Raw genomic sequence first — 14,218 nt, 5'->3', positions numbered from 1 at the left:
TTTTAATCGATTGACTGATTGATTGATTGACGACAGGATGATTAAAAGGTAGCCTAGCTGTATGGCACTTAAACAGATTGATCGCAGCTATCCATCACCAAAGCTGGACATTTATTTGACTGATCTATTCGACTTTGCTCCTCTGCGTCTCGGGGACTTAAAAAAGAAAGTTGGCTACATGCATTAATAACAGCAAACTATTTTAAGGAAATGTCTGCCCCCTATTGGACAAGAAGAGGCAAGAAGAACAAACCGGTGACAGTGCTGTCAGGATGCGAGCTTCTAGGCGCTCAGATGAACTGTCAATCAAACAAGAGTGGAGCGTATCTTAGCAACCGGTGTATGTCATCTGACGTACAGATTGGTGTTAAAACGTTGTTTATTTTACATAATAACAATGATTCATTTATTTTTACCCGCAGCAGAAGTTTGAAATGAAGCGTGACGATGAGAGCCGACTTCATCTCGGCAGGAGGTGAAAAATGTGCTTTCTTAGTACGTTTATACACAGTTTAATGTACAAATGCACTTACATTATATTTCATTTTCTCATTTTAGGGGGCTCTGCTTTGTCCCTGATTTATCAAAGTTCTCAATGCTGCGATGTGTGTGCCTCAACAATAACAAGGTTACTTTTTGCCTAGGCCTGTATATGACATTATCAAATTGATGTGAAAACTAAATTAATATTACATTTTATTCACATTTAAAACATTTTGCCGAAAATCATTATAATTGATTATTCACCTATTTGAGTAAATAATGAATAGCTAAAGCTTTCACACTTGAAATAATATTTAGGCTGACTTTTCAGATCACAGAAATCTGCAGAACTTCATTTAACTGTTGCCTGACTGAACTTTATCTGCAGAACAATTATATTACCTCTATATCAGGTAAGCCTAAAGTGACTTCTCTGTTATACACAGACACAATCCCCATGTTGTATATGTTCTGCATATGTTTTTTGTTTTTCATGTCAGGACCACTGAGACACCTGTCATGTCTTCGTGTGCTGCTGTTGCACAATAACCAGATCAAATGTCTGGATGAGACTGTAGCAGAGCTGAGAAACATGCAGGACCTCCATACTCTTTGTGAGTACAGAAATAGATAAAACTGAACATGTCATCCAAATGAACATTATCTTTAAAGTAACTGCTTTTAAAACAATAAGAAATTGCGTCATTTCTCAGATTAAATATTTCTAAACAGAGTGAAGAGAAAGTCTAATCTGATTTCTGTGTATCTTCTTTGATTCCTTTTATAAAACGGATTCCAATTAAAATTCATAAAGAAAAAATCTCAGATTATTATGTGACAATCAAATAAAACATAAAAAATCCCTTTTGTTTCAGCTTTATATCTGAACCCCTTCACACAAGATCCTCAATATCGCCACTATGTGGTTCATCATTTCCCATCTGTGCAGCTGCTGGACAGAAAAGGTTGGCATCCATCAATCATTTACGCAATTGGATAACATTTACACAATTTGTGATACTGAATGTATTGTTGGCAGAGGTAAATCTTGGGGAGACAAGGCTGGCATTTAAGACATTTAACACAGAAAGGCAAAGGGTTCTGGATTCCATTGCCTTTGGCAGGAGAGCACTACCGCCCCCTGCAGGAGGAAAATACATCAACAAAAACCCATCAAGTAACTCAGTTCTTTAGCAATTTTAGCACTTCAATTCCAGTATTTGAAGGAATGTAGAACAAATAATTTATTGGTTTGGTCTTGTTGCAGGTCAACATCGCACAAAATGTAAAAAGTTAGTGCTGCAGGGATCTACAGATTTTGAGTAAATATTATTGTCTAAAGCAAATCTTGTGAAGAGGCATTTGCTGTGTTTGTTTTCTTCAGTTCCCTTAATAATGGCACAGAAAGACCGTCAGGAATCAGACAAACACAAAACTCCATCGTACAGGTCAAGGTTATCAAATGGAGTGGAAGCGGTCTGGCTCAGTGGAACCCAGTGAAGAGCAAACCTCCGATCGACCACTAACTGTCAAACCCAGATGAGTTCCAGAGCCCTGCTGTCCATTCACCATCACACTCACAAGGGACACTTTTGTTTAACGGCTAATTTGACAGGGCCAAACACTTGAAAAACACCAGATGCCTTCCACGCAGTCGTTTAAACGTCAATAAACATTTTCAAGGCTATTGAGTGACTTTAAGTTATGTTCTCTCAAACAGCTGTAAGACATCTGCCGTGTGTTCATTGAAAACAGGTAATCTACCAGTCCATAGCTTAAAGATGGTCATGAACGAAATAGCTTTATTCCATTTGTGAGTCACTTTCAGAATATGGGATGTCTCATCAAAGTAACAGTTGTACAACACTTTTATTAAGACAAGAAACTATTTCCAACACAGGCTGTTGCCAACATTTGTCCCTTGCCATAACAGCAGACTGATTTTTAAGGCATAGGCTTCGATGTCCTGCAGCAATATATTCCGATATCTTTTCCAAAGCAAAACCCACACATAAGACTCGATACTAAATCCATTCACCACATCACATACCTTTCACAAACATAAATATTTTCAACATTATTGTAAAAGACTATTTAAAACAAATCGTTTTGTCACTTATGGACCCTTCGTCCTGTGCATCTGTGTGCCAAAGCTTTGAGTGGTGTATCCCAGGAACACATCCTCTACGAGAGCTACGAAGAAGGTCCTCAGAACCTCTGTGCTACATCATGGATGTGCTCTCTTTTGGCTTTGATGGATCTTTGATGATGATGACCGTGGTTGAAACATGTCTACAGGTTAAATTCTTTTTAATTTACAGACTCAAGCCGCATTAAGGGACACTGTATCCGAGGCAACTTCCTCAGTGTGGTTTTCTGACGGGCTGGTGGTCTCATTCTGACTGAAAGAGAGCTCTTCCATAGTTTTCTCCAATGGCTCATTGTCCTCGGCTTTGGAATAGAAAAACAGACCTCGTGTCAGACATGTAACCCCTCAGCTGTTGCCCTGACAGAATGACAGAAAATATTTTGATCAATATAAGTTTTAAGTCGGCACCTTTGGCTTGTTTCTGTTGTCGCAAGGCTGAGTCAGCTTCATGTTTCTCTCTTTGTTCCTGTAACGTCTTACAGATCTTCTTATGGGTGAACCATTGTAGCTTCTGACAAGCCTGGTCACAGTAAATGACCTGAACATAAACAAAGATGCTTCATGAATTATCCTTTAAGAGCTGGATGATGATGGCTTTGAATTAAAGCATATATTAAATATACTTAATAAGTTTGTTACATTTAACACAAGTACAGTAAACATATGTGTACAGTAAACATATGTAGCATTATTTACCATTTTGCAGATGGAGCATCTCTTCTCTGCTCCCTTCTCCCCACAGGTGGTGCAGAAGTCTGCATCCATAAAACCCACCTGCCCCGTGATGGCCTGGGTGAGCACTGACAGAGCCGTGGGGTCATTTCCCTGAAAGGAGAGCACTAATAGTGAGACTTTCACACAACGTATTGGGGGTCATAGATGTAAAGTTTACTCACAATCTCCACAGGAGAGATACTCCGCACCAGCTGCTGCAATAATGTGGCATCACAGTATGGAAATTTTCGGATGCATTCCCGTATGAACTTCTCCTGGAATACAGGGAATCCATCACTGTCTCGCCCTTTCAGAAGACTGAGGAAAAAATTCAGAAAACACAATTCGGGTTACTTTATAGATCAAACCAATTCAATAATCGTTTATTATAGTGAATAGTCATTTTGGAAATGTTGATTTCGGGTAAAAGTTTATAAACTATTGGCACATGCCTAAATCAGAAATATAAATTTGCCGACATAAAAAATGTATGTCATTAAAAATACATAAAACTTAAATTTCATTTAATAAATAATATATAAATAACCTATAATAAACATATTAAGTTGAAAGGTGGCATTCTTGCATTATTATGGCACTGGTCGTATGTCTCTACCTCTTTATGAGACCATCTAGTTTGTCTTGACGGTCTTTTAGGAAAGAGGCGCATTTCTGTAGCACACAGCTGAGGTAGTGCATCTTCGTGGCCAACACCTCATTCATATCTTGTTGTTTGACACACTTCTCACAGATCAGCTCCAAAATCTAAAAAAAAAGAAGTGGGTTTATTAACTTAAATGGTTATTGGCTTTCCATTTATTTAAACAATCCACGTGTGCTCAAATTCAAAGAACTTTGCCTTCTAATCAAACACAGCTTTCCTGTAGCTCAGTCGGAAGAGCACAAATGTTCATGTGAAAACTCAAAAACAGCAAAATGCAGTCAAAAGCAACCCACCTTGCGACACTTCTCCAGCGCCTCCACATCCATCAGCAGTGGGTTTTCTTTGACAAGCATTACAATCTGCAGCCAAGCACATATAAAGGTTGTAGCAATACAGTATTAAAATGTTCATTTAAAGGGCCAGTTTGGCAAGATTTACACAGTTTTTCCATTACAGACCGGGTTTCGAAAGGGTATTTTTTTGTCTAAAAGTACCTTTACAGGGTTGAGGTTGGTACTCATGATAATTTTGTGTAGCGGTCCAGCGAATTTGTGGGGGAGCTTTGGTTCCTTTTCCAGTCCCTGGGCTTTGGTGTAGTAGTCCAGACTCGCCCGTGAGAAGAAGTTATTGATGACAGTTACACAGTCATGCTGTCCTGAAACAAAATCAGGTTTTCCAGGATATTTGTAAGCACATAAGAATTTACAACCTTCCTTTTTTGAAACCAGAATACCAACTTTAGTATATATTGAATTAATATAAGAATCCATGATGTGCTCCTCTGCATTCACATACCAACAAAAGCAGCCATTTGTGCGGCTGTCCTGCCAACTGAGTTAACCACATCCGTCTCCGCTCCAGCATCCAACATCATCCAGGTGATGTCTGTCTTACCTACAACAAAACAACATTTTAAGTGTATCTGGTTCATTGCATTGTTTTCATACAGAACCATTAGCATAAAAAAGATGTCGTTTTCTATTTTCTCCATGATTATAAGGACGCTAAAACGTTTTATATGTGTTGATTCATACCTGATAGCCCGGCAAACATGAGCGCGGTGTAGCAGTGTTCATGCTCGTTGCTGTTGACGTCTGCTCCATGCTGCAGCAGCAGTTTGCACATATCCGCTTTGCCCTTATATGCAGCGTGCATGAGAGGGGTCATGCCGTACTGAAAAGGAAATGTGAAGAATCACGTCCATTGTTACACAAACATATTTTCACAAACGGTACACAGATATCGTTTATAATGAAAGACAACTGCGTGAGCCAGAATGCAATTCACTGGTTTGAAGATGAAACACAGAAAAAGATGGCAGCGGCTTTGGAAGCATACAAGTGTCTCTGATTTGGACAGGCCACTTGTAGATCTACAAACCCTACAGAGTCAGTTTCTGATAAAGAGGAAAACACAAGGTTCTAACCCAAAAGGGGATTTTTAAACGAAGTACCAGCACTAACAGAGCCCTTTATAATCCAATTCATGTCCACGTGTTCTTACCTCATCCAGACAGTTGACCCTTACATCTTTGGATCCTATCAACCTGGAAGCTTCCTGCACATTACCTGCAAAATTGAAACAATGCTGCCATCGGACACTGCTAGTGTTTTTAATCGAGAGAACATTTTGTAATGTATTTAAAAAATACGAAATATCCTTTTTTGATAATGTTGACGAGAATTAACCCTAAAACCTATCAACTGTCATAAACAGTTAACTGGATATGTGCAGAACAGAAAGTTGATATACTGCATACTCATGCAACCAAATTAGTAGTAGTGACTATATTTATAAACATACAAATAGTATCTATCAGGAAACCTACTTTTAATGTGATTATGTATCATCATACTCACAAACTGATCGCCGTGTTAATCTGATAATCATGCAGTTAGCATGTTAGCATCATGCTATCATTACCTGCAGCAATAACCAGAAGCAGGTCTTTTTCCGCGTCGGATAAATCTCCCTTCTTTGGTCCTGACATTACGAGGCGTTTAGTGTTAACATACAATAAACAAGATTATTCTGATATATATTACAGCCCTGGTGCACTGTGACTGATCCACTGAATGAGTGACTCCAGTCTCCAGACGGGCACAAGCGGACTGAACTTACTGCCAGTAAAAACAGGGGGAGGTCAGCGCTTCACATGCCTGAAATAAATCCATAAACATGGTTAAAATATTTTGTGTTAATAATCTATTAGATCCTTTATAAATTCAGACTGTTGTCGAAAATTGCGTTTTGAATCCATAAAGGTTTCGCACATTTAAAAATATTGGCGTACAGGTTTCGTTCGGTTTATCAAAATATATTTCAAAATAAAAGACACGTTAGCGCATGTTTTTTTTCTTCTTTTTTTCTTTTATTGAACGTATATTCATGTACAATCAATATGGCAATAATAACAGTTCTTACCAATAAAATGTACAAAACGGGTGTATGTACATAAAATAACACGTGTTGGGTGTAAATTGTTACTAAGTAATTCGTTACTTTTCCCTATTTTTCTGTAATTTAATTACAATTACTTCTGATGTAACTGAACTAAATACCGTGTAATATATTCAATAGTGGAAACGACATAAGAATAATAAGTCTAACTTTAAAATGTATGCTTTAATGTATTCCTCTCGCATTTGTATACTTTGGTCAGTTAACAAGAATAATTGATGTATTTATTATTTATTTGAATAAATTAAATATGCCGTTCCATGTCCATCGTTGAATAAATTCTAATCAAGGTTGATGTACGATATAGAAAGTAATAATAAGTAACAAGTAACTAAATACTTTTTGGAGAGAGATTTTTGTTCAGTAATCTAATTACACTATTGAACATGTCATTAGTAACTAGTAATTCATTCATTTTCAGAGTATCTAACCCGACACTGGGAAGGTTCAATACATCACAATTATTGTTTGTAGATAGGCTTAAATCAATCGTATCATCGATTGCAGTGCTACAACTTCCAAATGACCCAACACATTTATAAAATTTATAATTTATTCATAATAATAATTGAAATACATACCACCAAATGACTAAAGTTGAGAAATTCACAGCTGTACTATTTAATATTTAAATGTTAAATTTAACACAACTGTGCAGTCAAGGGTTTGCACACAGATGCACAACGGACCAATAGCGTCACAAACGCCTACCTGGGCAAATCTTAGCCAATATTTACACACACCTTCTCCTTGTCTTGAACCAGTCTTACATAAACACAGGCACAAACGGACTATGGTTTGATTGTTCGCTAGACATTTCAGCATGGCGTGTGGAGGGTTTGTTTGTTCCAAAAATGCCCTCTGTGTGCTGAACATTATTTATGTGGTAAGTCTTTAGAATTATTTATGTAGGCAATAAGAATTTATTCACAATATATTTATTGTTTTTATATAGTGTATTTACCTTTTTCTTAATCACATTAGGACTAGAAATGCATATTTAATTAAAGTACTAAACTAAATTCTTTCTGATGCTATGTTTTGTTCTTAAAATGGCTAATCCATTAGGGTGCACATCTACCACTTAATAAATACAATAACAAAATAAAATATATATTTTGCTCTTAGATGGTGAGTCTTCTCATGATTGGTGTGGCAGCGTGGGGCAAATGGTTCGGTCTGGTCTCCAGCTTCAGAGTGATGGCTGCCGTCATTGCAGTTGGATTATTTCTGTTCATCGTGGCCATCGTGGGTTTATGTGGAGCTCTGAAGCATCAACAAGTTCTTTTGTTCTTTGTATCCTTTAGAATGACCCGTGTCCTGTTACAAATTTGGCGGATTTGTCTATATTACATCTGCAAACACAGAAACTCTTTGCTCTCATAGACCATTCGGTATTACTGTATTGCACTAATGTTTGAAATACATATTTAGTGGAGAGACACTTCAATATTCAGTCATATTGTCTGAAATGACCTACAAATGTTCGATTTTATAATCAAAAGCTTTGGGGACAAATCATGGACCTTAACAGCTCTTTAGTACATGCTCATACTTTTCATAGTATTCATTGTGCAGTTCTCAGTATCGTGTGCCTGTTTGGCAATAAGTAAAGACCAACAGGTAATTACAATCTTATATTACTTTGTGCTACCAGTTTCCCCATTCTTCAATGTATATGGGTTTAGATTGAAATGCTTTGTTCTGCAGAAAGTTCTCTTGGAGACAGGATGGAATAAGTCTGAATCAATGCAGATGGATTTGGAGAAATCGTTGGACTGCTGTGACTTTTATCAAGTCAACCTTAATGGAACATGTGAAGCGGTAAGAACTATAATTCTGCTACTGTTCTATCAATAACTAAAGGTAAACTTAGGTTGCATTCATCTAAAATGATAGTAGAAAGACACTTCACACCACTTCAACGAATAGTCTGACCTGAACATCGAGGTAAAGCTAAAAGGTGTATCCAGTGAGAGAATGTCGTTTTTTATATTTGGTTCATCCATAATCATGATTGTAATTCTGTAAAATAAATGGAGGGAAATCAGCATTTCTGAAAATAGATTATTCAAACCTCTTAGATAAATAAAGAGCGCCTGTATGATACCATAAAGAGTATGTACGTATGTCATAAAGGTCATTCTGTTTTATATCTGACCGCCTCAGGCCTGTTTCAAGGAGCTTACATGTGCACCGTGTTCAGAGAAAATCCAGGCGTATGCAGACGATGCTTTGCATTTCGTTGGAGGAATCAGCCTGTTTTTTAGTTTTACAGAGGTGAGCACTCTCACTGCTCTTGTAGTGAATTTGACATCCTTTATTTCTCAAAGTCAGTGTATTTTATATTTGGTGCATGTCATGTTACGTTACCGGACGTAAATGGCCATTATATAAAACATTGACAGAATTATCAAAAAGTATTTCTTTTTCATGTTTCAGATTTTTGGTGTCTGGCTAGCGTATAGATACAGGAATCAGAAAGATGCTCGACAAAATCCTGGTGCTTTCATTTAAAACACTATAGCACATGATTTTCAGAATAAGATCACTTTGTACAACAAATGTAATGTTTCATTCATCTTTAAACACATAGGCCTACTGACATTGAACTTGAATCATGCTTCTGCAACTTGGTTGACTTCACATTAAATATTTATTACCAGTAAATATACAAGGATGTTTATCGGAATTGGACTTTGATAACAATATAATTACGCTTGAATGAATAACTGTGAGTGAAATTGAGTTGAAGATATTACCATGTGAAAATGCACCAACTGACACTTGACCCGAGACTTCATCTCTTCTAGTTGATTATAAATCATACTTTATAATTCACTTTGTTATTCTGTGGGTGTTAAAGAAATGTTCTGGCATGTTTTCAACTGGCTAGTGTCAAATGTTTATTAAGCTTGCTCACTGCAATCTACACCCAACCCAGTTCCACATCACGCTATTGGACCAGGATATGAGCAGGACCTGCTACGTCATTTATTTGTCCCTTTGTGCTGCGTACCCAGGTTGCTCAGCTGGTTTATCAAGGACTTATTCATTTTATCTTGTGCTGACCTCTGCTGGGTAGGTGACTATATAACGTTCCAACCTGTTCATTTGCACTCTAAAAAACATGTTTTGTTTCGATCATGGATTCATTTGTGTGTCTTTAATAGATATCTGATATTATACACTTTGATGGAACCATTTCCCTGCCTCAAAAGAACTTCTGGCTTTCGTTACTTTAGCGCCACCTTCTGGTTTACAGTTTATCCTGCAGTTGTCATGTACACATTTGTTTCTCAAAAAAATTTAAGATACCTGTTATTGTCGTTTATAACTGTTTATTAATACTTCATGTGACACTAAAGCAATTAGAAAATAAATATCTATTAAAGCAGGGGCTTCTATGATATTTGTGTTGAAATATAACTGAAACTAAATATTTATATATACAGTATAACAGAAAGTAAAACACATTTTTTAAACCATGAAAACATGTACATAAGGCCCAAAGTAAATATTAAAAATAATGTATAAATGTATTTTTCTATTTTTGAGGTCCAGTAAAAACTAAATATTTTAGAAAAACCTCACACTTTGCCTTTATTAGAGGGCTGTTTGATTTATAAACTCCACCTATAGCGAAACAATCACTATGATAACTAACATGATAAATAATACTAAAATGATAAATAAACATCTCGAGTCCCCCAAATCCATCACCTGTATTCTCTTAAATAACTGAAGTTCAAGAGCCTAAACTGAGTATCTCCTATGTATAACTAACCCAGACGTCTCTGTAAAATCTAGCAGCGTCTTTTCAAAACTTTCCAAAGCTTCACTGGTATTGGGAAGGAAAATGATGGCGTTGTCTTTGTCAATTGATTGGATATTAGGTCCCAAAAGCCTTTTCTCACTATCAACAGAGTGAATCAGAGGGATAAGACAAATGCTTATTAGTAAAGGAGTCAGTGGACATCCCACTCTTAGACCTTGCAATGGAGATTGCAGTGAATGAGATTCGCCGTGCATATTTGCATTTCCCTCAGTCATCAACAGCTTCAACACTGATGTGAACCTGTCAGGCAGGTTTACAAACTTCAGGCTGAAAAACAAATAGGACCACTTCAATGCACCTGCATCTACTCCTAACGAAACAATCAGCCTTTTATCAGCAGTTTCACTTTGTAGAGCATTAAGGCTGTCCTGAATAGACGTATGTGGTTTACTTACACCTGGATTTAAAACATGTTCAATAACACTTTTCAACCTTTCTGCTAGGACTGAAGCCAAAATCTTATAATCAGAATCAATCACTGTAATAGGACTACAGTGATACTGAACATTATGGCTGTAGGAATGATCGTAATTGGTCTGGCCCAGTGATTCAAGAGCCACATCTTTAATTGGTTTCAAGTCAAGTATTTGATTAAAAAATGCTTGTAAAAGTTCTGTGATTTTCATCGCATAGTGCTTATAGAAATGCACTGTCAGTCCACCTGTAGTTAAGCATTCATGTTCAGGAAGGGAGAGTATAGCTACCAAAATCTCTTTTCTGGAAATGGGTTCAGCTAGAACAGAGTTGAGTACGGATTTTAAGTCTTCAAATCTTTCTGTCTGGTGCAAATGATCCAGAAAATTCTTAAGACTCTGGTGTGTGGAGAAAGGATTTGCTGTATGAAGAGTCTCAGTGTATGGTTCAGAGTCTCTAAACCCTAAAAAGCAATGATTCCGCATCAATAATTTTCACATGTGCAAATGAGAGCAGACTATAGAGAAACCTTAAAGACTTCAATTACCTTCCTGGTCCATGTGTTCCACCACATGAGTTCCACAAATTTGCATCCTCTCTCTTGAGCTTTCCTTTTGAAAAGCTATCGCCTCGCATAGGAGTCGGATCTTCACTCCTGGCCATAGACTTTCTTTCCTCGTTTTGGTCTTTATTCTTGAAATTGTCTTTATTATGCATGACAACCTTTCCATACATGCCTTGTCTTTAAGGAGAAAAACATCTGGATGCCATTTTGGCCCATTTGTCTGAATCTGAATAGATAATGGCGCGTGATCGGAAATGTATTCATCTTTATCAAAATATTGCGGCCTTTCATGAATTTTACAGGCAGTTACTCTAGCTAACATGCGACTTTGTACAAAAAAGTAGTCCAGTCTAGATTGTCCTTTCACATCAAAAAATGTGAAGCTTTTAACCTCGGGGTAAACACACCTCCAAACATCTACCAAGTTAAAAGTATCTAAAAATCGTTGGAGAGCATTGAACGTCTGTCTATGATTCCGGTTTCGTAAATTTGACGTTCTGTCAAGATCGGAATCCATTGCTGTGTTGAAATCACCACCGATCACGAGATAGGCCGATGGTGGGATTTGCGTAGACAAATATGTGAATTCAGTAAACGTAATTTTTTCATCGCTTGAGTTATATATATTGATAAATACAAAATCACGCCCCCAAACTTGACATGAGATTGTCATGTATCTTCCTTTGGCATCGCTATCAACTTTAAAACCACCACATTCCAGGTTCTTTTTAAAAAGAACGGCCACTCCGCGTGCGCTTCCTTTGAAGACAGTGAATGCCGTCATGGCGTAATCTCCCTCTAAAGACTCAATCTTGATGCATCCTGTTGAATAGATTCTATCTGGACCCACATGAGTTTCTTGCAGAAATACCACATCTGCCTGTAAAAGACTCAACTGATGAAGGACCTCAGACTTTTTGCGGTTAAAACCGTTCACGTTCCATGAAAGAATAGATAATATTTTCTCATCGCTTTCAGTCATCCTGCTATCATCTATCCCTTCAGCTGTGAAGTAAATAGGTTTTCAGAGTCAGGCTCATAAATAGTTAATAGATATTTCAAACACAATACATATACATTTGAAAAATGTCATAAACCTGAAGAACTGGATCTGGAAATCCACAATTTGTTTTTGATTTTAAAATGATTTAAAAATGTTTTTACCATCTACATACTTTACTTTACATATTACATTTTACAATAACATATTTTAGAAAAGTTTTTTGGGTTTTAAAGAAGCCATTTTATATTAAGTGAATTAACTTGGCTAGGTAATGCATTTTAGATATTAAAGTATAAAAACATTAGACTTACACAAGTTGACAATCGAGAGATCCGAGATGCTTTACCAGGAAATATCTGCAAAACAAAAAACATTTACTTTCTTTCCCCATATGTGCAAATAATATTACATAATCACCGGCTGTGACACTTGAATTCACGTGATTGGACGAAAATCCTTGTAGGAAGCTTTTGGCTCCTCCTCCCAGTAAATACCTGGCTGGCGGTTAGGAGCATGTGCAAATATTTAGGATCCGCCTCTTCCATTCTTCTAGCATGCATTCTCAGACACGCATACATCGATGAAAACAGTTTGGTTAGGTTTTGCACATAACGAAATCTGAATAAATGTTCTCATTTACTCGTATGTAACTTTGACCTTTAACCATTTGAAGAACTTGCAACTCAGAGATGCCTTCCAATAAATGTCACGACAGGCAATTATTATTTTATTTGTGTTTTAATTCATTCACACTTTTATCTCACATTCAAGATAAACAGTATGTCAATATTTGTAGTCTGTGGAATTACAGCTTCAACCTTGGTATGTAAATTCAGTTTTATATAATTTAAAGATCCAGTCAGTGAAATCAACCAACCGCTCGAAACACTACGACGGCTGAAAGAACATGGCGAATCATATGCAAGGGAGGTGGAAAGTAACAAATTACATTCACTTGCGTTACTGTATTGTGTATATTTTTTTGTGTACTTGTACTTTTTAAAATCTGTAATCTTACTTGTACAAAAGTATGATTCGTGTGATATATTGTACTTCGCTTTATTTAAAATCACATCGGTCACTGAGTAAAAAAATGAAAAATTGGAAATCCCTCCAGTGAATGATGGACGCGGGTTTGAGTTTGTGCCAATAACAGAAGAGTGATGGAGACTGAGAAGTTAGACTTCCGTCGAGTGCAGCTGCCCTAAAGGTGAAACCCCACCGAAGGTAAGATAAATAATATTAGTTTAAATAATGCTCGTCCCCTTGTTGCATTGGTAATGAATGAGAAGTTTGAACTGTGTTGTAAAGGTCAAAAAGACATTGCTGAATAATGCTATATATTTTAAGTGTTTAAAGTGCACCACATTTACGCAGTATGTGTTACCGGTGTTGTCTGCATTGTTTTTCTTCCTATATATAGTAACCAATCGGACATCAGTTGACAGTTCGACTCTTCTTTATACACCTCTGAAGACATAGTTATCTATATTATATTGCATTTCTGTCAATAGAACCTCCAAAAAATGACACACGGGACTTTTAATTGCTATCACCATTAACTTTGAAACCACCACATTCAAGATTATTTTTAAACAATACAGTCACACACATCACACACGCTTCCAAAGACTAGATACTTGATCCTGCTGACTAGATACAAAGTTTCTTGTTGAACCCCACACCTGCCTTTAAGAGGTCCGATTGATAAGATCTCAGACGTCAGAAAGTGACTGTCATCACTTTCAATAGGCAATTTAGTCGGTACATTAAAATAAAATATTGTATTTAAAAAAATTAAAATTTATAAAATAATATATACACTTGCAATGATAAAATAAACACGCAACACTTGATATGTTAGAGATGCTTTAAATGCCCGAGGGATATGCCAGCAATCCGAACTGTTTTTACTTCTCACGTCATAG

The 14,218-nt window shown here is 36.8% G+C and overlaps 4 protein-coding genes across 9 annotated transcripts; 2 read left to right on the top strand and 2 right to left on the bottom strand.

The window, feature by feature from the left end:
* The first annotated feature begins 70 nt into the window (after nucleotides 1-70).
* On the top strand, nucleotides 71-2,212 carry lrrc72 (leucine rich repeat containing 72). 3 transcript variants are annotated; one of them, XM_079481707.1, is made up of 9 exons: nucleotides 71-340; nucleotides 426-475; nucleotides 559-628; nucleotides 815-896; nucleotides 984-1,097; nucleotides 1,359-1,448; nucleotides 1,523-1,660; nucleotides 1,751-1,775; nucleotides 1,868-2,212. In XM_079481707.1, the coding sequence occupies exons 2-9, from the start codon at nucleotides 435-437 to the stop codon at nucleotides 2,007-2,009; spliced, it is 702 nt and encodes a 233-aa protein (XP_079337833.1). In that variant the 5' UTR covers nucleotides 71-340; nucleotides 426-434; the 3' UTR covers nucleotides 2,010-2,212. The 3 variants fall into 3 exon arrangements, with proteins under 3 accessions (XP_079337833.1, XP_079337832.1, XP_079337834.1); XM_079481706.1 differs by having other exon boundaries at nucleotides 423-475; XM_079481708.1 differs by having other exon boundaries at nucleotides 145-238; nucleotides 423-475; nucleotides 1,868-2,169.
* ankmy2a (ankyrin repeat and MYND domain containing 2a) lies at nucleotides 2,012-6,356 on the bottom strand. 3 transcript variants are annotated; one of them, XM_079481705.1, is made up of 12 exons: nucleotides 6,132-6,303; nucleotides 5,934-5,993; nucleotides 5,514-5,578; nucleotides 5,045-5,183; nucleotides 4,806-4,904; nucleotides 4,505-4,665; nucleotides 4,304-4,369; nucleotides 3,963-4,111; nucleotides 3,529-3,664; nucleotides 3,329-3,457; nucleotides 3,041-3,170; nucleotides 2,082-2,934 (listed from the first exon to the last, which is right to left on the bottom strand). In XM_079481705.1, exons 4-12 carry the CDS (start codon nucleotides 5,175-5,177, stop codon nucleotides 2,807-2,809), a joined length of 1,131 nt encoding a protein of 376 aa, XP_079337831.1. In that variant the 5' UTR covers nucleotides 5,178-5,183; nucleotides 5,514-5,578; nucleotides 5,934-5,993; nucleotides 6,132-6,303; the 3' UTR covers nucleotides 2,082-2,806. The 3 variants fall into 3 exon arrangements, with proteins under 3 accessions (XP_079337829.1, XP_079337831.1, XP_079337830.1); XM_079481703.1 differs by having other exon boundaries at nucleotides 2,012-2,934; nucleotides 5,934-6,356; XM_079481704.1 differs by having other exon boundaries at nucleotides 5,870-6,151.
* An 863-nt stretch (nucleotides 6,357-7,219) lies between these two features.
* Nucleotides 7,220-9,614, top strand: tspan13a (tetraspanin 13a). Its single transcript, XM_079480960.1, has 6 exons — nucleotides 7,220-7,356; nucleotides 7,599-7,766; nucleotides 8,013-8,093; nucleotides 8,181-8,294; nucleotides 8,640-8,750; nucleotides 8,913-9,614. Exons 1-6 carry the CDS (start codon nucleotides 7,294-7,296, stop codon nucleotides 8,985-8,987), a joined length of 612 nt encoding a protein of 203 aa, XP_079337086.1. The 5' UTR covers nucleotides 7,220-7,293; the 3' UTR covers nucleotides 8,988-9,614.
* Nucleotides 9,615-9,796: 182 nt separating this feature from the next.
* On the bottom strand, nucleotides 9,797-12,660 carry LOC306908254 (LINE-1 retrotransposable element ORF2 protein). Of its 2 annotated transcripts, XR_013787987.1 has the most exons (3): nucleotides 12,602-12,660; nucleotides 11,270-12,292; nucleotides 9,797-11,185 (listed from the first exon to the last, which is right to left on the bottom strand). XR_013787987.1 is itself a non-coding variant. In XM_079480957.1 (2 exons), exons 1-2 carry the CDS (start codon nucleotides 12,267-12,269, stop codon nucleotides 10,227-10,229), a joined length of 1,959 nt encoding a protein of 652 aa, XP_079337083.1. In that variant the 5' UTR covers nucleotides 12,270-12,284; the 3' UTR covers nucleotides 9,797-10,226. The 2 variants fall into 2 exon arrangements, 1 of the variants encoding a protein (XP_079337083.1); XM_079480957.1 differs by lacking the exon at nucleotides 12,602-12,660 and having other exon boundaries at nucleotides 11,270-12,284.
* Between the last annotated feature and the right edge of the window lie 1,558 nt (nucleotides 12,661-14,218).

The sequence above is a fragment of the Barbatula barbatula genome (assembly GCF_947034865.1).
Source record: "Barbatula barbatula genome assembly, chromosome: 19".
Taxonomy (NCBI): Eukaryota; Metazoa; Chordata; class Actinopteri; order Cypriniformes; family Nemacheilidae; genus Barbatula; species Barbatula barbatula.
This window is presented reverse-complemented; position numbering and strand designations above follow the sequence as displayed.